This window comes from Larus michahellis, chromosome 8 (assembly GCF_964199755.1).
Source record: "Larus michahellis chromosome 8, bLarMic1.1, whole genome shotgun sequence".
Taxonomy (NCBI): Eukaryota; Metazoa; Chordata; class Aves; order Charadriiformes; family Laridae; genus Larus; species Larus michahellis.
This window is the reverse complement of record NC_133903.1, coordinates 36165571-36190077: the sequence shown is the minus strand read 5'-3', so window position 1 is coordinate 36190077 and position 24507 is coordinate 36165571. Positions and strand designations below refer to the sequence as shown.

The window sequence follows — 24507 nt, the reverse complement described above, 5'->3', positions numbered from 1 at the left end:
AGGTGTACTATATGTGTGGCACATGATCTTTTAACATCAGAAGCATCTACATAACAGAAGGGGCTAATAGGAAAAGATTTCTCTGAAACTTTCTATGCTTTTATAATAGTAGTAAATAGAACTACTTTGAATTGGGTTTATCAAGTTGCTCTCTCCTTTTTTTTGCAGAGCTCTGCTGGGAAACACTCTACTCCCCAACTCCTGCTGTTATTCAGTGTTTTGAGTGCCTTTGCTCTCTCTGCTGTTACATCAAAATGGTCTATATGAACTTCTCAAGAGTTGCTTGGCATCCTAGACCTAGATGGGTTATATTCAGTAATATTAGATTAATTACTTGATGTAAGAAAAAAAAAAATACCCTTAAATCAAATTGGCTGATGCTACTTGGCTGTTATGTTGTATGTCTAGATAGTATGTCATGCCTCTCCTTAGTTTACCTTTGGTTTTAGTCATCAGTAGATATCATTAGTTTTGTCAGTGTTTTAGGTATCATTTTAAGAAAGTATATTGTACCCTACCTATATGATTTATTTTTGGTTTTATTTCCGATGGGGAATGCCATGAACACCTACCTGAAATCTGATTGGTACAACAAACAAATACTTAGAAAATATTTGGTTATTAAGCAAAGCGGAGGAAGACAAACAAATTGTTGTATATGCAAACTGAGCACCGTGCCTGGTCATCACCACATAAAATAAGGCTAATGTAACATCTGATGAGCAGTACTCCCTGGGACAGAAGAAAATATGCTAAAATAGTATCAGAGTTATTGGTTTTAGCCTGTTGTAATCAAATGCAAGTTCAATATGGAGGCTGCAAAGCAAAAAAATAATACTCCATGAGAGTGAAATTTTGGGGGGTTAATTAAAGTTTATTCATTAGAGAAGCCAAACAGCTCAGAGCGAAGAAATACTGAACTCTGTTCAAGCGGTTGCAAATACCTAGAGTTCTGTAGAGAAGCGTATGAGGCAATGCACTCCAGATTAGGCTGATAGTCTAAAAGCTGCTGGAAAACAATGCATTTTCCCTTGGGAAGGAATGGAAATTTAATTAAGTTCGTATAACTGATAGTATCTTGGCTCCTTTTCTCAAGTCTTTAGTCTAACCTGTACTACCCAGTACATCTGCAAGTTTAATTTCAAGAATGATGCTGATATCTTGCAAGCAGGTACAGTAAATGTGTTTGCAGAAAGGCCTGTGGCCCATTTTTGAGTTCAGGAGCAGTCCCGCATCTTGCAGCAAATGCTTTGGGAGCCGCCGGAGCCACCATCTCTCTGTGCGCAGTGGCCCTTGTGCCCACTGTGCATCAGCGTTAGCCATGGGCTGAGCTCTGGCGTGTTAACAACCTGCACCCTCCTAAAGCATACTCCTAATCAATGACTTATTGAACATGTGCCTAGTATTAAAACTACATTTATTAGTAGTATGCTTGTCTCCCCATGCTTTACAGTTGCAATCGATGACATATATTTCCATTCACGTTCTGCTGCCAGCGGCGCTGGGGCCTGGATTTCACCCGTTTTTGTCTCTCATGTGGTACACTGCGCAGGACACACGCTCCTTTGCCAACCGTCAGTAAATCAACCCAAGTACCTGAAACTGTAATTGAAACATAAAGGAGTTTTGCCTAAATATAATCTTCAAAATTTGCCGCGCAATTGGTTTCTTTGGAACAGTTCTCTGTGAGAGGTCCGTATCTTAATTCGAACTAGCCTTGCACTTCTCTAATAAATTTATCACGGATTTCATACAAAATATTCGTGTCGTTCTCTGCAGAAACACCCCTACTAAAAGGCTGTTCCCGGTGAAACGCCCGGTCCCTCTGTCCCCTGAGGGGGCCGCGCTCGCTGGAAGGCGTCCGCTGTGGTGGCGCCGGCCCCGCGCGCAGCCCCTCGCGCCGCCCCCTCCTCATCGTCCGCCGGGGCGGCCCGAGCCGCGGCGCCAATGGCGGCGGCAGGGGTGGGTAACGCTCCGCTTGGAACGGGATCCCTGCTGCCCCTGCCGCCGCTCCGAACCCCAAGCATTCGCCCCACGGCCCTGTAGCTATCGCTACACCGCCCACCGGGGCCGGTGGCTGGCGGGGCGCGCTGCTTTGCCGCGGCCCTGGGAACGGAGCGGGCGGGGCCACGGCTGCAGCCGGAGCCTTTGCGGGACGGGACCGCGGCACCCGGAAACACCGAGTGGAGCCGGCGGCAAGGGGCGAGCTGGGCCGGCGGACGGGTGCTGCAGGTGGGAGGCCTGGGCTGGGACCGGGAGGAGCAGAGCCCGGCTGAGGCCGCCCCGGAGGGAGCGGTGCAAGGGCTATGGATGAGGGAGGAAGCCTGAGGGAGGCCTTTGGTGTGGGAGAGGGAGATGTTTGGGCTTGGTGTATGGGGTGGGAAGCGGGTCTGTGGGAGCAGCCTGGGGAGGGGGAGAGTGGTATTGAGGAGACACTGAGAGAAACGCCTGTAAATGGAATGGTCTGGGGAAGAGGGAGGGAGGGGTCAAGGTGAAGTTACTGTGGGGATGCAGCTATCTGTGAAGTTGGGGAGGGATACGGATCTGGTCAGCAGGGGTGTCGTTGCTAGGGTTGTGGCTCACTAGCTGGGTTTGTTCTCGGTGTAGGTGCAGCTGGTGCTCTGCTGAGAAGGTGCTTACTGAGCTTGATGTAATGCTGTATGTGAAGTTAACAGAAATGCACACTTCATAAGTATTTTCGTGGCATCACAATTTCATCATGGGTTTTTGAAGTGAGAAACGCTCGCAGTACAAAGCTTATGGGTTAAGTCAGGAAGTCAGAAGATGCAGAGATAATGAACATAATAAGGTAATACATATAATGGAATAGACTGGAAGGTAAAAAATAAACACTGAAAGGTACTCCAAGGTATTTCATTTTATTGATTTAAAATATAGCTTATAGGATTCAGAGTGAGGAAGACTTGGATACTAGAGAAAAGATTTTTAAGGAATGATTTGGTGGAGAAGACTCAGATTGCTTTCTGCAATGGAGGGATGTGTTATTTGGGACATAAAGAACTTTTGCAACAAACCTTTCTAAAACTGAGCGAGCACCACAGTCAGAAGCTTATCTGCCACAGTGGTCTCTACACAGGAGGGTTGGGATCTAAGGCAACCCTTGCTTTTCAAAGAACATACATGCAGACTGACAAAATGGGGTTTAGAATGAACACTAGGTGATGGACTGCTTCTCCCAAAATCTGTGGGGTTTCTTTTCTCCATAGGCACTGCACGTGACTCATCTGAACTCTTTGTATATGGACTGGGTTGAGCCTGACCTGTTCAGCTCTTCTCTGTTAAGTTAGTACACAGGAGCTGCTCCACAAAAACTGTCACTGCGTAGACAGTTTGCTAGAGTAGACTCTAGCTCTGTGACACATGCTTTTTTTTTATAAAAGAATAAGCAGCATTGAATTTCTTTAGGGGCTGCAGGGTAAGTTTGAGGGAGGCAATAGTTGTGGAGAAACTGATTTACAATCATAGAATAATAGAATAGCAGGTTGGAAGGGACCTCAAGGATCACCTGGTCCAGCCTTTCTTGGCAAAAATGCGGTCTAGACAAGATGGACCAGCACCCTGTCCACCTGAATCTTAAAAGCATCTGATGTTGGGAACGATAACCTCTTGCTTTAGAAACTAACTTATAATTCCTTTGCATATTGTTAGGCATTGTGAAAACTTGTGATTGAAAGTTACAATTATGGGAGATAAGGATCCATTGGTTTGGGATGTGTGATATTCTGGTTTGTAGAAGTAGAATATGTAGTGAAAATACTGGGTTTGGGAAAGACTATGGTGGTAGTAAGTATAAATTTGCTTTATTTGGAGCAATGTATTATTAGGAGTGATTCTATGTCTTTAAGAATCCTGCAGGCTGCCTACGGGGCCTAATTCCTTATGCTAGTTATGCTGCTGTTTGCAATAACAGGAAAAAGGCAGGAGTCATCTGAATGAGGTACCTAGGTAAATCAAATCACATGTGGCTGCTTAAAACAGTTCCAGATTTGACAGTGTTAACTGAGGGCAATACATTCTTGATCTTTGGGACAGGCTTGCTAGATATAGTTGTTCCTCTCTTATTATTCTTGAATTGCCACTTGGGCTCATTCTTCACCAGTTACTTCAGTTCATACCCATATACATGCTGCTTGCGCAGGCTCAGTGCCTTCATTGGAACTCAGGAGGCTGCACAGCTGGATCACATCAATGGAGGGTGTCTCTAGAAGGGAGGGGAAGTTCTTAAGATTTGTACCTCTTAGGATCTGGCATAATAACGTAAGATGGTTATGACTTCAAGATTTTCCCATTGAATTTTTCAGCCTTCTTGTCTTATACCCCTGCAGTATACTGTTCAGCTGCCTAATTTTATTTGTAATTACTAGCTTTCTGCAATAAGTGTCTACAGATTTACTTTCACTGTAGTATCTAGTTTGTATTACTCTACTCAAACTAGGTCACCTTGACTGGGGGTGGCTGCATTGCCTTGAGCACCCAGGCTTGATTAGTAATTCATAAATAGCGGAAGTGTAAGCTGTAGCTGAACCCTGGCTGTATTCAGTGTTCAGCCTTTCTGCACCTTAAAACAAGCTCCTTCATTGGCTTGATACATCTGCAGGAGTTGCATTCGGGCGGTGCTTCAGTTTGTGGCATTACACTCCTGTATGCTTGAGGAGGTACGGGCATTTGAACTAAACCAGAACTGAATGCGTCCTTGCTTACGGTATCTGAATGTGGCTGCTAGGATCTTTCAATACTGTGACCTATACAATGAACACAGTGTATGTACTGTTTGAAAAAGAGAGAGGCAGTTAAGGCAGGTGGTGTCAAATTTCTATGCTGGCAGGCAGAGTTATGTCAATGTTATGTTATGTCAATATAAAACTATTGCGCTACTGTGCACATAGTTGAACTCTTCATCTTACAAGAAAAACTGGTGTTAAATTTAGCTCAATGAGGACCTGAATTTCCTGAATACTGAATATTTATACTCAATATGTGATTTCTTTAATATTCATCAAACCAAATTCTTATCAATGGAAGAAATCTTATCTTTGGATTCTTAGGTTTGGTGTAAAGGTTTAAGGAGGGGGGGGCCTTAAAGAGTATTTAGCTACAAATTTCACATTTAAGATTCACAATGCCCAACTTTTCTTGTCTGATACATAGATTAGAATGGTGATTATTTTTTTTCCCACAATAAAATACTCACAAAAAAACCTCAGCAGTGTTAAGTTCCCTTTCTGCTAGGTTTTCTGTCAACCTATAAGAAAACCTTACCTGAGTCTCAATCAGTTTATAGCGTTGTCTGAAATTATATGTTAGTTAATATGTAATTGCATTCCCTTTGTTAGACTTGGCAATGGTGGAATTTCCTGCTTGAGTGATAAGCCAGCAAATTACTGATACACCCTCCACTATCCTTGTCAAAAGCCTAGGTTTTTGGAACAAAGTTGAGAAGAAATTGTTGGTTGATCTTTAGCAGTTACAATTTAATGTGTAACTGCAATGCTAAAAAGTATCTGCGTCATTTTAAAAAGGCCAAGATAGGGTTGTGGCTAGGGAGCTAGATGATGTTGCAGGGGCGAGGTGCGCCAGTGTTCTACTGCATTGTGCTTGATATCCTTGTCATGAAAATATTATTTGAATGCAGTGATGTTTTTAATTTTTTTTTTCACCAGTTAAGATTTTTTTTTTTTAATGTAAATGGAGAAATTGGAAATACTGCCTGAAGGAAACCTTCATGTGAAAAAAAATCTTTGTTACTTAGTTTCTGCTAGAAGAGTAAGGAAAAACCTTTGCTAGAGGATTTGCTTTTAATAATGCTTCTGAAGAAGAATACAAGCTCTGAGAAAAACATAGCATATTTTTGTCCATAGTGTACTTAATACAAATTATAATGTATTCAGCAAGAAGGATGCATAACAAACTGAAAAACAAAAGAAAGAGCAAGGTAAGTTTTTAAACGATGAAATGATTTGCAGTAGTTTAGTTGAAAAGTGCCATGTATTTGGGGAAGAACAGCTGGCAAGTACAGATAGCTTATGAGAGGGAACAGAGAAGAAGCCTGTTATCAAGTATGAGGAAGATGGAAGACATGAACAGTGACATTTTAAAGTGAGAAATACAAGGTTTAATATTATTAGGAATGTTTATAACGTTATGGTTTATAAAAAAAAATTACACAGGCTTGACAGATGACTTCTTTGGGGGGTGAGGGAGAAAGAAATGCATTGTTGAATTATAGTGGTCTAAACTTAGCAGTTAAATTATTTGTATGTAGGTAAAATCTTGTTCATAACCCAGTTCAGCAGGACTTACTAGATTCAGAAAGGTCTATGCACCATCAATGCCATCTGTGATATTTATCATGGAATCTTAGAATGGTTTGGGTTGGAGGGGACCTTTAAAGGTCACTAGTTCCAACCCTCCTGCTGATGGCAGGGGCATCGTTCACTAGATTAGATTGCTCAAAGCCCTGTACAACCTGACTTTGAGCACTTCAAATGGGGCTTCCGCAACTTCTCTCACTGGCAACTTGTTCCAGCATCTTGCTACCCTTACAATAAAAAATTTCTTTCTTATGTCCAATCAAAATCTATCCTCTTTCAGTTTAAAGCTGTTGCCCCTTGTCCTGTTGCAACAGGGCCTTCTAAAAAGCTTGTCCTCATCTTTCTTGCAGGCCCCCTGTAAGTACTGAAAGGCCACAATAAGTTCTCCCCAAGGCCCTTTCTTTTCCAGTCTGTCATCTTTCTTCACAGCAGAGGTGTTCGATCCCCCGATCATTTTTGTGGCCCTCCTCTCAACATGTTTTAACAGGGCCATGTCTTTCTTGTGCTTGGGGTACCAGACCTGGATCCGGTACTCCAGGTGGGTTCTCATGACAGCAGAGTAGAGGGGCAGAATCACCTCCCTCAACCTGCTGGCCATGCTTCTTTAGAGGCAGCCCAGGATACAGTTGGCCGTCTGGGCTGTGAGTGCACATTGCCAACTCCTATCCAGTTTTTTATCCACCGGTACCTGCAAGTCCATCTCGACAGGGCTGCTCTCAATCCATTCATCACCTAGTCTGTATTGTTATTGGGGATTGCTCCAGTCCATGTCCAGGACCTTGCACTTGGCATTGTTGAACTTCTTGAGGATGGAACTTCCTTCCATCCATTTATTTCAAACATAAACTACTTGTTGTATTAGATGCAACTTCTGGTAAAAAGGTGGCTATATTGAGTCCAATAGAAAGAAGATTTATGGAATAGAGCTTTCCTCTGAGGAATGTAGTTCTTTTATAGAAAGCAGTGAGTTACGTGTGTGTTAGCCCACACAGGGAAGAGGGCAATGCACATGCAAAAGCGTAGAAGGAAGTCTTATAAAAATACATTCTTCAGGTTCCGTGAATTACCTCCTGCTCCACCTTCCAATTGTGCTTTTCCTCTTGGTTGCCAGCTCATTGTATTTGTATAGGTGTAGCATCAGCACTGGGTTCACATTTCGTTTGAGAAATAAGAGAACACAATCCTGTGTCCTTAATCTGCTGTCTTGATTTCAAAGCAAATGCCTGGGAAGTGTGTCCATACCTGTTCCACTGGAATGAAATAGTGTGCTTTACTTTCCACTCTGTTTTTCATTCTTAAACTTTACCTTTTGCAGTTTTCAGAGGCTGGTTGTCTACTTCTATTTGGCTTTGTACTTTAACTAATGTGCAAGTGCCTTTTGGTTAAGCAGTCTCACACTTGTTGATCATAAAATGGAATAAAAGCCAGCAATAGCAATAACTTTATAACTTGGCTTCTTACTCTAAAAGACCATCAGCAGTGAACATATTTCACAGCTAGGCTGGAAGGAGCGTAATTCATGTAATGCCATCACTGTGAAGATTGGAAGCATAATAGTAGTTAGTAATTTATTTATTTTTAATTTAACTTTCCTTGTGACAGTAGGGAGTAGTAAAGAAATAGTGGCCAGTAGAAGTTATTTTCACATCAAATCTTTTGGTAAATGGGTAGAAAATAATACAGACATTAACTCTGTAGCCTGTCGGAAAGGCCTCATTTCAGCATTTCCTGTTACTCTGTATGTGTTTTTTCTCAATACGGTGCATCCCTAGGCCATCACCTGGGAAGGCCTTTGCTTTTGTACCTGTGCAGTGAGGTGTGAATTGCGGGATGGGAGGCTAAACCAGTTAGTAATGTCTGTCATGAATTCCTCTCATTTTATCTGTGTGGACTTGTTCTAAAGATGGTGTTAGTGGTAAATTTATTGACATCAGACCTAAATTTATTGACATCATGACCACAGGTACCCCAAAACTATTTTAAGTGACTTTTTAATTGTATGTTACAGTGAGAGGTGCTAAGTACCTGCAACTCATTGGCTGTAATGTAGCCTGTCACATCTGTTACCTGATAGTTAAAAAACAAAGTAATTGCATGGATGACTCTTACTGTGGATTGCTCTGCCAAATGACAGAGCAATTTGTTATTTTAATCTGTGAATTTAGCCTGCTTTTTTGTTATGTGGCATTGTGGAATTCATTGTTAATTCTGTTTTTTTGTTGTGTGAGCTACTTCTTGAGATAGTGTTGGGTGCTTGGCTTTTTTTGGATGCTAATTTCTTTTTTTTTTTTCCAAGTTTTATCAGATATTCTCTGGAAGTTTCAGAAATTTAAGGAAAATTAAATTTAATTAATATAGTTAGCCAGCTGCAGTGACTGTAAGAAAAGCTTTCTTAGTAATTTCGGCTGAACTAATGAATTATAATATAGAATACTGGATCATTTGTGATACTGAAAGAACTTTCAATGTAATTGATGCAGAAGTCAAATAAATGAAATTTGGATCATTTATGCATGAACTATCATCTTTTTGTATTTATAAAATAATACGTGAAAATGTAAGGCATCCCAACCTTAAATTTTCAATGAGTCTAAAATGTGCTAATCAGCTAAGTACTTGATGTTAGACAATGTTGAGTCTTAACAGTTCTGTGCTCACTTTATCTTAATATATTTGTATCTGCACGGTGTGAAATTTTGGGATTGCCTGGATCTATGGAGTTGCCCCTGCCCTTTCATTCTTGCAGATGGTGTTAGGCTATGCTTGCTGGAAGGATCTCCATAATACATAGTATATCTCCAGCCATCTCTGGAAAGTGTCTCAAGGCAGTCTCTAGTTTAGCTAAAGAGTATTTAAAATAAATTAGTCGTGTTTCCTTCTAGAGTTCTCTTTTTTAGTGTTTTAGATACCTCAAACAAAAGTAATTCTGTCAGATTTTGAGACCTCCTACAAACTCAAGAATAGGATAAATTCATAAACTAATCCTTAATTTTGCACAAAATTATGTTACTGTAGATATTCAGCAGCTGAGAAGCTTAAAAGTTTAAAGCATCAGATCTTTAAAAGACAAAATCTTAAGATTAAGAAAAGTTCTGTAATCTTCTTGTTGCTCATGTAGTAAATCCTGATTAATATTAGCAAGTTTTGTTAAGAATGGATAGAGGAAAATAAAAAATATATGGTATGTTTACTGTTCATTAAGTCAAATTGATTATGTTCCTTTTGGTCTGATGTATTTGATCTGCAAACATTTACCAGTATTTTAGGAGGGAAAGTGTAGGGACAATATAAAAATAAAATGTAAAATATGAAATTTTAGTCTGTGGTGGAGAAATTACTAAAGGAGGTGAAAATCTGCAAGTCAGAAATTTATTCATTTTGTCTGAATGAATATTATGAAGTGAAAATGTGTGAACTGAGGTTGTTTAGTCTGGAGAAAAGGAGGCTGAGGGGAGACCTTATCGCTCTCTACAACTACCTGAAAGGAGGGTGTAGCAAGGTGGGGATCGGTCTCTTCTCCTGAGTAACAGGCGATAGGCCAAGAGGAAATGGCCTTAAGTTGCGTCAGGGGAGGTTTAAATTGGATATTAGGAAAAATTTCTTCACTGTAAGGATTATCGAGCATTGGAACAGGCTGCCCAGGGAAGTGGTTGAGTGACCAGTCCTGGAGGTATTTAAAAGACGTGTAGACGTGGCGCTTGTGGACATGGTTTAGTGGTGGACTTGGCACTGTTAGTTTTATGGTTGGACTCGATCGTAAAGGTCTTTTACAACCCAAATGATTCAATGATTTTCGACTTCAAAAACATCTGCTTCCATTGGACAGGTATTTTTCAGACATTGTACGGTATGATACTTTGAGCTGAAGTTATTACTTTCTGTATAGATTGTCTTGTTTTGTTTTTTTGAGTCTGTAAAACCTTTTCCAGGTTCTCTTCCTTTAAGGAGAACAATGCTTCATGTAGTATCCACCTGCGTTTTATCCACATGTGTGTACTGAAGTTGAACGTTACATGGCTGTAAATACCATCTTGGCTTACTGCATGTTGACTTCCCATATAGACCTGCCTTTAATTTCTTCCCCTGCCTTCCATATTGCTGGCAGTAGAGTGTCTCTACATGGTATACTGAATGAACTACACAGAAGTGATTAACTTTTTTTTAACCTAACTAATAAAAGAGAAGAATAACGAGCCTGGTCACTGAGTTAACATATGTGACAGGCTACATTACAGTCAATGAGTTGCAGGTATTTAGCACCTCTCACTGTAAGATACAGTTCAAAAGTCACTGAATTAATGTGACCACTCAACTTACAGTCTTTGAATTAGCAAATCTAAATCTGATTTTTGGAACAGATGCATCCTGCAGAGCACTGAGTAGTCTGTCCAAAGCCCAATAAGAAATGTAAGCCCGGTTGTAACTCTGTACAGGAGACATGCTGGAAACTTTCATTTCATTATTGGTTTAAGACAACCGAAGTATGGGCTGTTACTGAAGACAACAGTTCATTTAGTATATGAGTGCACAGTCTGATACAGTGAGGGTAGCAGGAACTCATGTCGAGAAGAGAGGGATTTACACCTCTGGTAGTAATCTGTGAATCTAAACCTGCTGTGAAACTGCAGCTGAAGACAGTTCAACTGTTTAAAGTTCAGTACTTGGCTCCTTTTCTGCATCCGGTCCCCAGTTTGCACGGAGTTCTATGAGCTGATATGCAGCTCTTTTAAAAGAACGGAAGAAGGATCAGGACAGCTGGTAAGATATTATGTGTGCTCATTAAAGGGTGGTTATTTTATTGACGTACGTAAATTTCAGGACTTTGTAGTTCCTGCTCTGTGAACCAACCATTTGCAACTACAGCATGAAGGTTCACATACTTGTTCTCTACAAGTCTGTCTTGCTGACCACTGACAGGAGAGCTTTTAACAAATATCCTTATTTCAGTTATCACACTGGATGCTTAAAGTTCATTTTGTGTGAATTTTGGAAAGTCTGAAACTGCTTTAGTGAATTATGGTAAAGAAATCATTTCTGCTACTGGCAGAGACACATTGTCTGGGAAAGTTCCCTTTTTTATCATGATTGCTAATGAAGATAAGACTGTAGTTCAAGAAGATATTGTGGTATGTATTCCTTAGGCTTTGCTGATTAAACTTTTTAAACTATTATGCTTGTTGGTATGTTTTCATGCTGAGTGCTTTGATACTTGCTCATAAACAGGACATTAGTGATTTACTTTTAAAATTACCTATTACGCTGCTTAGTAAATAGAGGGTTGTATTTCAGCGAGAAATTTGTGTGAACATTATTTTCTGATATTGTGACCTATTTTGAAGGTTAAGTAATTGATCTCTGAGAATTTTGAACATTTGTAACTTCACAGGCTCACAGAATGCAGAAATTTGGGCCCAAGTTCAGGAGAGATGTGTGTTCCCATTATCTGTATTATCTGTTCAGAAATATTTTGAAAACTGAAACCCAAAAAGTTTAAAAACTTATTTATCGTAAGTGTGCTTTCATGAAATTTAGTGTTGTTTATTTTAACCATATATTGCTCTTTGTGTTTCCAGATTGTCAGGGCTCAATAATAAAAAATGAGGTAGATGAAAAAGGTGGAAAAAATTGCATTTTGCAATGTCAGTTTTCTCTAGTAGCATAGGTAGACTTTTCATGAAGTTCAGTTCTGTATTTTCTCTCAGTGGATTTTTTTTTTCGCTTTTCCTCTTTCTCCCACTGTATTCTCTATGCTGATGATATTTCTCCAGAAAGTATGATCTCTGACCTTGCGTGTCCCCTCTTCATCCTTTCACAGCAGCTGTTCTTCTGTTTCTCCTCCTTGTTCTCAGCTATAGCAAATCTGTTCTTCAAAGATGTTCCCCTTTGACTAACTGATCTTCTCCATTTTGTTGGTGGGGATGCGTATGTCCACAGTTAACATCCTCATGTAAAGGGTTATTCCACCGGAACCTGTGGAAAAAGTTAGTAAATCTTGAATGTTGTCTGCAGTTTTCTTTCCTTCATGCTTTATATTTCTGTCTGATTTATATTGTTCAGTGCAGTTGCATCTTTAGTATTTGTCTCTTCAGTGAGTTAAATGAGATCCTAGTGCATACAAAAGTATCTTCTATTGAGATTCCTTAAAGAAATCCTTGTGTATTTCTTCCTCAGTTTCTGTATCCTGGCATCTTTTTCTTCCTCCTTTGCCAATAGGCTTTTACAAATATTTTTACATCCATGTGATTCTTGAGGTAAAGAATTTTATTGTGTAGGATACAAGTATGTATTTCATATCGCTGCAGCTGTTTGCAGTTCATATTTGTTTGCAGGCTACTGCAATGTCTCTTAAGTATCCATGTCATAGCTATTAATATGATTTCGTATACTTGACTGGAAAAAAATCTATTAATGCTTAGAGACAAGATAAAGGCAAGTCAGAAATATTTTAATAGCACAACTCTCCAGATCTCTGAAAAAATAGCAATAAAAATTGTTATGAAATGCATCTTGAGCTAGAGAAATGCAGTCAGCAAGAAGCAGCTTCAGTTTCAACTACAAATATTTAGAGGCACCAGCACAGCACATCCTTCAGCAGTGTGTACAAAGCTAGATAGTTAATGAGTCAAAACTTCTGTGCCTGTAGATGTAAAACATGCATAGGGACAGCTCTGGCATATGCATCAAATAAGTACTCCTTATGCCATCTCTAGACTTCTAGAAGTGAGAACTGCATTCATTGTCTTGACTTGTTACTGTTTTTCTTTTACTTTAAAACATATTTTTTAACTGTTAGTGATTTGATTTTAGTTTAGCATTATAAAACACTGCTGGTTTTGAATATGCGGGCAGTGAAGGCAGTAGTAATTAATTTTTTATAGAAAGCATTAATTTCTGTGCATATGGAAATTCTTCATACTTAATATGAAGAATAGCAGAAAATTATACAATATTTTGAATAGCAGTTACGCATTTTTCATTTCCTTTTAATATATTATGCTTGCAAAATGAGAATTGCTTTCTCTTGTAGTGTCTTGCACTAAATTAATGGTTTAATTGGTGACAAAGGCCAAAGAAAACCATATTAGCTTGGTGAAAGTTCATCGTAGAGATAAGGATCATACAGCTTTACTAATGAAAGGTTTGTGGTAGTCAGTGCATTATGAGAAAGTAGATGCAGTCATCTAGTTATCTATATTCAACTAATTTTTTCTGAGCAGGATAATCAGTAGGACAGGTTTAGTGCTGTCTTCCTTGCAGCTCCTCCATCCCATGTTTTCCTATCCAACCCTGCTTTCCCACAACTCTCCTTTTCCTTTGGTGTTGGGCATACCTCTCAGTTTCATATAAAACAGCCCAACTCTCACCCTGTCCTATGCTGACACTGTGTCGTCTGGCAAGGCAGAGGCTGCAACCTGTAAAACTTTGGAGAGGTGGAAGAGTGAGAAGATCTCTTAATTCTGGGAATAACTCATTGCAGCAGGGGTACTGGGTATGCAGTACCACAGAGTGGGGCTTTTTCACTTTGAAAATACCTTCTGAGCCTTCACCTACATAAAGAAATCCATGATTGATTTAACTTGGGAGATTTGTTTTGTGAAACCTATTATTGGAAAGCTAATTATCAGTTAATAGTCCTTATTTACTTTATTATTGTGACAGATAAGAAATACTTCATTTCTCTATTAGTTATTACTTCTCGTAATATTCTGATATGCTTCTCCATTTGTAATCATGTATTTGAAAAACATTTTTAAACTGTTAATCTCCTTTTTCTTTAATACCTTTAAATATCACATTAGGTTTGTTGTTTTCCTTTGGTTGAGCTCCCTGGGCAACGTATTTTAATATGCTGATTCCTAAGGGAAACATCTATCTGCAATATTACCTTCTAAGCCTGGGTTTGGGTTTGTGGTTTCTTTTTTCTGTTTCAGGAAGAAAAAAGTGAAGAAATGTCTACCAATTTAAAATACCTTTCCTTGGGCATCCTGGTTTTTCAGACCACAAGTTTAGTCTTGACCATGCGTTATTCTCGAACACTCAAAGAAGAAGGACCTCGTTACTTATCCTCTACTGCAGTAGTTATTGCTGAACTTCTGAAGATTTTGGCCTGTGTTCTGTTGGTCTACAAAGACAGCAGTATGTGTCAAATTTTGCACCAAGTAATTTTCCTAATCAATATGCTGTATTGTAGTGGCAACTGCAAATCAGCCATGTGAGTATAGGCATACAACAAAGCATTTCCCTTCTTATGTAAGAAATAGTCTTGGAAAGACACTAATCATACTTCACTCCTCAACACGTGACAGAAGATGTTGTATTTTTGTTGAAGAGAGTTCTCTTTAAAGAATGTGGATGCTGAGGAGTGCAAGAATAAATTTTCTACTAAAAGCTTGAAGCCTATGTTTGCTCAGGCATTTTAAGAAATTCATATGTAGAAGTAGGAAAAAATGAAAAGCTTTAAGTGTGTCCAAAGCATGAGTGCATTTAGAAGCCTGTAATAAACCGGAGATGCCGAAGGGAGGAAGCAATTTCATTACTACAGCAAGAAGCACACTTTTAAACTCAAAAAAAGTATGTTCAGATTTACTCGAGTTCTTATTTTGTACATTTTATACTGAATTTGTCCAGTTCCTTGGAACGTATATTTGATCTTCAACAGCTTAAAAATATCATTGTATGTGCATAAATATTGATGACTCTCTAAGCTCCTACATGTGCATTTTTTAGGTGATACTCTGTAACGTATCATCTTCAAATATCGATATGGTTTCAATTAATTTTACTTAAAGTATTTTGAATAATTGTTCTAGTTCTAGTATTCTAGGCTACAGGAAGACACTTTGCAGTGTCTTTTTTCTTACATATATGAGGTTCGTGAAAGTCAAACAAACATAGTGTTTTGAAGTCTTGATAGCAGTGATAGCTATCTTTGGTTTTGGTTTGGTTTTTTTTCCTCCCTTTAAGTAAATGTCTATTTCTTTTATTGTTTCTTTGGGTAGAGTGCAATTTGCGGACTCTGAACAGAGTGCTACATGATGAAATCCTTAATAAACCCATGGAAACTCTTAAACTTGCTATTCCTTCAGGAATTTATACACTTCAGAATAACTTGCTGTATGTAGCATTGTCAAACCTAGATGCAGCCACATACCAGGTATTGTACATTTGAATTTCTCTGGAAGTTTCAAAGAAACCCATGAATTATGTGGTAGTAACTGTTTCTGGGTTCTTCTAGGTTACATATCAACTGAAAATTCTTACCACAGCATTGTTTTCTGTGTCCATGTTGAGCAAGAAATTGGGTGTGTACCAGTGGCTTTCGTTAGTAATATTGATGACAGGAGTGGCATTTGTGCAGGTAAATTTTTACAGGCGGTTTCTGTTTATTTAACGTGTTTATTTAAGGAATGTGCGTTTCTATACTGATTAAAAAGCTTTCAGTTTCTACCAGCTGCACATGAGCACCAGACTATGGTCAGGAACCATGAATCACTACTGGCCAGGGCTAGAAGACACCAGAAATGGTTCAAAGGCAAAAGATAACACCTCTTTCTTGTCCCAGTGCTCTATTGCAGAATGTGACAGGTCCGCTGAAGCAACCTGCAAGTAACAGTGATAGCAGTATTTATTAGCACACTTCTTAAGACATTAGGGATTCACAGATCTTCTGTGCCAGCATGGTCGTGCTGCTCACCTTGTGATACACTTTATGCATGGCAAATTTACTTGAACTTTTTCAAGAGGCAAACTTGGCCTCTGTTCTAAATACTGCAGGTACAGTATCTTGTACTTTTCAGAGGCCAGAATCATGGGATAAGAGAATATTGTAAGAATTTTTAGCAGATTTTAGCATATCCTAGACATCTTCATTTTAAAACTTAAGAATTTGAAAAAAACTCTGAGGATTTAATTTGATAGAATTTTAAAATTTAATAATGAGAAATGAGAACAAAACATTCTGATAATAACTATCAGACTCTTCAGTATGTTTTTGTCTATGGCATTGCATTTTATTCTGTTAGCATTAGATAATGCAGGATTTAGCTTCATAAATTTCAGCTTGTTTTAGTCATCTGCATAATCACTGAAGAGAGGCACATGCAAAAGGCAGTTCATCCCATCTTAAAGACAGCTAGTGTAAGTGGTTTTCTAAGTGTGCTTATATTTGTAAGGTAACTAACTTTGGTGGCAAAAGATGGTGACTGAATGAACACGATAAGTCATGCTGGGATAGAGAAACAGTTATGGCTTATAAAACATAAATTCTGGACCTATTTAAATTGATGGGTATTCTCCCAGTCCAGGCACAATTTTACTCCTTACAAATATGTAGAAAGAAAAATTATGGCTTTTCAGTCCTTTAAATTGACCAGCATGTGATTGTCTGTATTTAGTAACTGTTACAGTTGCTAAAAACAAATTTGCATTTTATAGATGCTCATGACTTGATTTTATCAGTGAATTCTGTATAACTGTTTTTACATCCAGTGGCCTTCAGACTCTCAAGCAACAGCTGCTAAGGAACATTCAGCAGGATCTCAATTTGTAGGCCTGATCGCAGTTCTTATAGCATGCTTTTCTAGTGGATTTGCTGGGGTTTATTTTGAGAAAATTTTAAAGGAAACTAAGCAATCTGTGTGGATCAGAAACATTCAGCTTGGTAAGTTTAATTTTAGTCATCTCTTACAGATACCGCATTCTGAAGAATTAAGATAAAGGTGCAAAATATCTATATGTGTATATATATAGATAAATAGTATCACCAACATTTTAGTATTCTGCATAAGTGTACTTTTAAAACCAAAAGTATAGACTCTGCTAGATAGAATTTTAGCAGTTGCTTTCTGATCTCAACCTAGTTCTTCATTTAATTTGCTTATAGAGTGTCTGTAAGTTTGTACAGAATCTGTCAATTGAATTTGTATTGAAAATTTCCTGAAGAATGTTATCTTATGCAGGATTCTGTGATTCTTGTTGGAGTTGCCCTTCTTTCTCTAATGGAATCCCTCTAGTCTTCACCTGTAGGCAATAATTCTTTATTGCATATTTGAATAAATGCCTCAGCAGAATTTGAACTTTCCAGCACCACAGTACGGACTCTTGAATAAATCCATAGTTCTGTAGAATTAAGTCATGAGGATCACTTAGTGGATCAGGGCTGTGTACTGAGTATGGTAGAATGTCATGAAGTACCATAAAAACAGGAGATGGTGTGGTTTTTTTGTAATTAGATAGTTGGTCAAAAACTAGTATGGTCAAAAATGCCTGAGTACAAGCAATATTTTTTTCCTTTCTTTTCCTGTTGCTGTGTTTTAATTATAAATGGTTATAAATGCAGAACTGCATTTTGATTATATTTTAATATTTTTACATGTCCATAATGGTTTGAAACTTGAGGATAGAGAAGGGGATCAAAACCTCAACTCACAACTTGCTAGTATTTATTGAAATTGTGCATGTTAAAACTAAGTTTTCTTGAACAACTCTAGTGTGACTTCAGCCTTCAGTCATGACTAGTTTCAGGAAAACTGAAATTGTGTTTAAGTGAATTTTGCTATATGCCATCCCATTCCAGTAGAAAGCAATGGAAGATAAGTATATAAGAATGCCCTAATGGAAACAGTCAAAGCTTGTTATAAGTGTGGAACGTAGATTTTAAAAGAAAGTATTTGTCTGAACACCGATTGCATTTGAACGTGATGGTATTGCAAGTGGCAGTCCTATTTTTAAAATCAGATATATGTGAGCAGTCCTTGAGGACAAGGAACCTGTTTGTATGTTTTTTTCACGTAAAGCTTTTAAATCAATCTTGTACTTCCAGGATTTTTTGGTAGCATATTTGGACTGATGGGTGTATACATTTATGATGGAGAACAACTGTCAAAGAATGGATTTTTTCAAGGATACAATAAACTTACCTGGATAGTTGTTGTTCTACAGGTGAGATACCTTGTATGACATGTTTCTGTGCATTTGCAATTTACTCTTCTATAAATGACTGGGTAAACTATTGGGTGTCATTGAAGCTATTGCAAATTCTATCATCAAAACTCTGATCTATTAGAATCTATTCTATCAGAATAAACCTCTAAAGAAAAATCTGGAAAATACATAGCAAGTATATGACTAAGTATTGTGCAACATAAAAGCATGTATACCTTACTTCTTTTGCAATGTTTTAAAAAAAATATATATACCCTTCCTCCTGTGGCTAAAAATGTATAGTACAAGCACTTCCACTAATTTAATGATGGTAATATGATCAACAATTTCTTTAATGGGAAAAGAAGGACTCCGCGAATATTTATCTTCAACAGTACATATCCATAACATAAAATAAATGTAATGCTCCTAAACATAAACAAAGGCTTTTCCTAAAGTAAGCCCATGTTGTTAAAATAGGTGCTCTCAGTGGAATTGGCAGGCTGCAAATCCAAACCTCAATATTTTTTCAGGCACTTGGAGGGCTGGTGATTGCTGCTGTTATAAAATACGCGGACAACATTTTAAAGGGATTTGCAACCTCTCTCTCTATTATACTGTCAACGCTGATCTCCTATTTCTGGCTGCAAGATTTTGTCCCTACAAGGTAAGAATTATTTTCCATGTCTGATGAAAAAAAAATAAAGTTGAAAACTTAATGCTTACCAGATATAACTCCAAAAAGAAATAAAAAAACATGTTTAGATACAACTTGCACATAAAAGTTTAGTTTCATAACATACCATAACTAATATTTAATTTTTTCAGTATAGTTGGCAAGATTAAATTTTCTGTAAGGTACAGTGCCCCACAGGTCAAGAATAATTGAATCTCAGTTCTTGGCTTTTGACACGCCACTCTCTTGCAGGCTCTATGTTTTAGTTCACTGTCCCTTTCTCTTCTTTTCCTCCCTCCCCGATCTCCCTCAGTTTGGTTCAGCTCCTACTTTGCTTGTATGCTGAAGCTCTTCAGTTTTGACGCTTGCCTTGCATTGCCTTTGGCTCTGCTCTTTGAACCAGTCTCCCCCCTGCTGGCTCTTCTGAGTAAGATCGTGACAAAGGGGTTGCCTGTCTCTCGTTTTCTCTTTGTCCTCTGGATGGACAGATCTTCCACAAGTCATCTCATTGCAAGAGGAGTTACGGCCGAACAATTATAATAATCTTTTTATAGTGGTTTTCATCCATTCTCCAAACAGTCTCTAAAAGAGATAACTGCAATGACACACACATGGAAGTTCCACGATTAGTTGCCCAAGGACACCCAGAAGTCCAAAGGCAGAGCTTTTTTCTAGAGACAATACCATATTTATTAGTGAATGCACTCAATCAAGAGAGAGAGAAAAATGGTTGCTGTATGATTCTAGGCCAAATACACTCTGTCCTGATGTTTTGTCAATCAGATTTTAGTAGCTTTGTGCAGTGCAGGTTTTGTATGTGGGTAGGTTCCAGAATAGTGCTTGTCTTGGTAGGGCATGTTAATATATGGTATGTAGAAGTAATATTCCAACTTTCAGATACATTAATAGGTTTTTGCTTATAATTAACTTCATATATGTTACATATACTCATAGTGTAAAAATATTTTGAATATTTACAACTTTTGTATCTGATACAAAGAAATATCTTTTTATCTAAAAGTAGTATTTGCAATATTAGCAGGAGTTTACTTAAACATTCAAAAAAGGAACTAGAACAACTATTTAGGCTTAAAAAGTGGAAGACATTGAACTTAAATTATAAGTAGCCTATACTTGTCCTATGAAAACAAATGTAGAAGGTAGTTTAAGAATTTCTATGTGCTCAAATGGAAAATTAATAAGTAACTTACCAGCTTCTGCAAACATGGTGAAAATGGAAACAGTGGTAAATAATTAAATGAGATGGAGCCAACTAGCAGCATGTAGAACTTGAAGCAATCTAGTTTAATAAAACTTGATTAACTTGAGTTAATCAAACTTAATCTTTAGAACCTTGCTTATGCCAGCTGAATTTATTTGAACTGAAACTGCATGATTGTTTCTGTCACTTCAACTAATTTTTTTTATTGGGATAATAGATGTAAAGTGCTTAAGTGCTTCAATGTGTTGCAATGGATCGTGTCCAGAAATAGGCTAACTGTATTCTCTGAAGGATTATCTTGTCACGTGCCACAGTTTTTTTAGCATTTGGTTCAGAAGATCAAATTGTCAACATTGTCATGTCTTTATGACAAGGTTCTTTTCTAAAATGTGTACTGATTATCTGTTGGCTTTGGATATTTTGTTTCAGACTCATAACTATCAAAACAACTTGAAAGGCCCATATGTCATAATACAAAAGATGCCTTTATTATCTTTTCCTTACATAAATCTTTATGTATCTGCCAAAAATTAGATTATACTGACTTGCAAACTGGTTCTTGGGCAGCAGTAATTTGTTTTGACATAAGCTTTGGACTTCAAAGCAAACACAACTCCAACAACATGATTTACGTAAGATGTTAAGTAACTATGGTAGTTGCATTTCTTTAGCTTCTGCTTGTGTTTTGCACAGAGCTTTAGGCAAAAGAAGAAAAAACCCAAACAAATGAAAAAAAACCAAAAGAACAATTGGTCTGATCACTTTCGACAATTGTTCCATGAAACTATAATTTTCATTTTCAGAATATGTCAGTCTAATGATACATTACTTTGTGGATATGTTTCTTATTTCAACTTCTTCCTGCATCCTTCTATAATAAATATATGCAAATTATTTCGTTCTTTATAAACTGGACAAATTTAATTTATCTTTCTGTGTTCCCAGAGGAAATATTTCCTTTCTTTTGATTGTATTATGTCAATAAAATTGCATCAATTAAAATGAGCTAACTTTTTTTTTTTTCATCCCTGTTCTATTCAGTGTCTTTTTCTTCGGAGCGGTCCTTGTAATAGCAGCTACTTTCCTATACGGTTATGATCCCAAACCCGCAGGAAATCCCATTAAGGCATAGCAGACTTCCTCGTCAACCTGCTTCTCAAGATCATGCATTGGGGGTCTTGCTAACAATGGCATGTGGAAAGTGTCATTGTGCACTGCAAGGACAGGAGTACTACCCTGAATCTATTGAAGAAATGCTTATGAGTAGCTTTGAACAGCCAGAGTGGCTAAAGGTGGATGATGATACTGTCTGTAACTGATGAAAAAATAAAAAATAAAAATGGCAGGGGAATGCCCAGTGCAACTTGCTAATTAAAAACTTGAAAGGAACAAAAAGTTTCCAAGAAACTGCAATTAGGAATGTTTACAGCTTTGACTGGGATTGCATCAAAAGAATTTACTGTATTGACTGCTGCAGAAGTATGTCCTATGCACTCTTTGAAAGAGCACATGACAATATTGTCAGATTGTATGTTTTTGCAATTTGACTATACTTAATCTCAGTAAATGTTTTTAACTGTTTGTCAATTTACATGAAATCAGCTGAATATACATCATAGTTCTAAAGTGATGGTTCTAATTAGGTATTCCTTATTAAAACTGTGAAGACTGAAGTATGATTGAAAGACACTTTCACAATATCCAATATTTTTATATTTTTAGAAGGCTGATTTAATAACAGAAATGTGTTATTAAATTATAATATTATCATTCTGTTGCTTGTATAAAACTATTGTAAGAATGTTAACATTCTCACCTAAGTACTCAAAGGGAGAAGCTCAGAGTGAAATCTTTTTTGCTACTCCAGCCTTCGTCAGGAGAGCCTGCAGTGTTCCAACAGATGCAATAACTCTGGGAACACAGGCCGGAGGTTACTGCACTGACCTGGTACTAAGCATAGGGTTATGGTGGAGCGCTTGCTCAGATGTAATGTTCATTCTTTTTAGTTTTATTGATTATAAAACAACTTTTTGGCAGAACCTTTAAAGTAGTTTTTATGCTTTAAATACCCTCTGGGGATTTTTTTAGCCACAGTTTAAAAAAAAAAAAAAGAGCCCATAATAAACATTTTAAATGCATTATTGTTGTCTGTAACAGCTCCATCTGGAGCTATTATGGTATATCATCTGTATACGGTACTGTACTTTATTACAGAGGTGTTTTTTAAACAAGTGTTGTTTACTCATGAACTCTTCAAAGCTTTTTCAGTACATTTCTATGTAACGGCTTAATTAGAGATTTTTTTTTTTTCAATTATTATTTTGTTCTGGGACCCCTTGAGCCAACAGACCAAAATGGGTTTTCTGGAGCTATTCAGTCTAGTAGAGGAATTACGTTAATAGGAAACATAATGAAAAAGTAACTAATTGTGCAATAGGTAAATATAAAAGCATGCTGTTCATCTGTTTTAAACCAAAAAAAAAGTTCACAAAGAAACCTAGATGCAATTAGAACTTAGATCAATTAGACTGTTACGAACACTTCACTTGTTGAAGTGTTTGCATATAACCAGAAACACCAAAAAAAAAAAAAGCCGGAACTAATAAACAAAAAAAGCTGTCTTAAAAATCACTTGTTTTCAGGAGACCTATTTGCAATGGATTAATGTAGAGTGACTTCTTATCCATATGTTACACTTGTAAAGGTATACCTTTATAGAAAAATATATCAATAGTCCCTTACCTGTAGAATGACAAGTGGTAAAAATATATGATTTTCTTTATTTCCCCCGTTCATGCACTTTCTCGCTTCTGTCTTCTGCTAATGAGCACGTTGTGAGAGAGGTGTTTTAAAATGTTTGCCAAAGTACCTCATCCTCTTTCCCCCATTTTCGTGGTGGATTTACAAGGAGACTCTGTAAGAGTGCTCTAAGATTTTTTTAATGAAGTATTGTAAATGGGAAAGGAAAGATTCCACTTACGTCAGCCAAGTAAAAATAGTGTTTTCCTTCTGTTTGGCAATGACATGGATTATCAACTTTGCATTTGTTTATCATATTAGAGCAAGACATTACATTTCAGAGAAATTCCTCAAGGAATTAACCAATTTCCATTACTGTGATTCATGGAATTTATTGCTAAGCTTTGTGAACTGTGAATCTATCCAGCATGCCATAATTGCAGGAGCTCTGCTAATTGGTATGAAAACTACCAATGCCAAAAATTGGCATTCTATGTTAATATTAAACTTTTTACCTAGAACATTCAATGTGGCAAAATCTTTGAAAAATTGCTTTTAGCCATTTCGCCACTGAGATACGAGAGGTAAGATGTACGTGTAGAGCAGCAGCTCGCAGCATTGTGTAGTGTCGAATGGGAAGAGCCTGACTCTGAAACGATCTAAGAAGTGTTGGTAGTACTGTCTGATTTGGAGTTTGGCCTACACGATAATACTTTTAGTTCCATGAATCACAGTAATGGAAATTGGTTAATTCCTTGAGGAATTTCTGAAAAAAACATTAAAAGCAGGTTGAGAACACTTTAAAGCCAGTTGCACAGGAAGGGACCAAACAATCAACACATTGCTGGAGTTCTGTTACATATAACCCTGTTTTAATACTTCCGGTGCACCTGTCAATATTTGTCAATAAGCATCAGTTTAAAGGGAAGCACAGGAATATGTGCTCTTTGCTTTTGAATAGGATGTCATACAGCTTTGGAAAACAATATATCTACTGTACTAAGGAACAGTAACTCCTGCCTGTAGACCAGTGACTCTTCCATGCTTTCAGCTGACAGTTCTGTTACATTCTCCAGTAGAGGGACAGATCTCTTTGGACACTTGTTGCTGTAAAGGAAATAATAATTTGCGTTTTGAGCTGTCTTTCCCTAGCAGCCCTTTACAGGCTAAGGAGAGACTCTTGTCTGAGGCCCCCAGGTTGAAAAGCATTATTCTAGACAGCGGGAAGACACCGTATGTTTCTTGAGAACAGAAAGGATTTGAGGAGGCTTTACTGATTTCTGTAACCTTTGCAATCCGAGAGCATATGCCCATTTTCTCATTGAGATACTTTTGTATCTGGATTTTAAAATTAAAAAAAAAATCATCAAAAAAACCCCAGTTTAAGTCTGTAACTGATTAACTAACCAAAGAAGCATAGCTAGCACAGAGCATTGGGAAGTACGGGGTAGCGTCCTTTGAGTTTGCCCTAAAAGCAATCTGTAGGAGTCTAACTTTCCAAAAATAAACCTGTCTTTCTGAACTATTGTTCTGACTTTTAGACAATGGATTTGTTAGTTTAGTTGTATATTTAGGAAGCTAACCTATACTTAGCAAAATTTTATTTAAATATTTAT

General features: G+C 37.6%; 2 protein-coding genes across 4 annotated transcripts in view; both read left to right on the top strand.

The window, feature by feature from the left end:
- Positions 1-1754, top strand: part of LOC141747193 (uncharacterized) — a 57783-nt gene extending 56029 nt beyond the window's left edge. The window contains exon 73 of the mRNA XM_074597109.1: positions 169-1754. Within this exon, the coding sequence (XP_074453210.1) occupies positions 169-267 (99 nt within the window). The 3' untranslated portion in view covers positions 268-1754. The remainder of the gene's footprint in view (positions 1-168) is intronic.
- Positions 1755-1849: 95 nt separating this feature from the next.
- Positions 1850-22626, top strand: SLC35A3 (solute carrier family 35 member A3). 3 transcript variants are annotated; one of them, XM_074597039.1, is made up of 8 exons: positions 1850-2232; positions 14264-14468; positions 15332-15486; positions 15568-15690; positions 16821-16992; positions 18154-18272; positions 18788-18921; positions 21194-22626. In XM_074597039.1, exons 2-8 carry the CDS (start codon positions 14282-14284, stop codon positions 21282-21284), a joined length of 981 nt encoding a protein of 326 aa, XP_074453140.1. In that variant the 5' UTR covers positions 1850-2232; positions 14264-14281; the 3' UTR covers positions 21285-22626. The 3 variants fall into 3 exon arrangements, with proteins under 3 accessions (XP_074453140.1, XP_074453141.1, XP_074453139.1); XM_074597040.1 differs by lacking the exon at positions 1850-2232 and adding an exon at positions 2608-2809; XM_074597038.1 differs by lacking the exon at positions 1850-2232 and adding an exon at positions 5788-5953.
- Positions 22627-24507: the final 1881 nt, after the last annotated feature.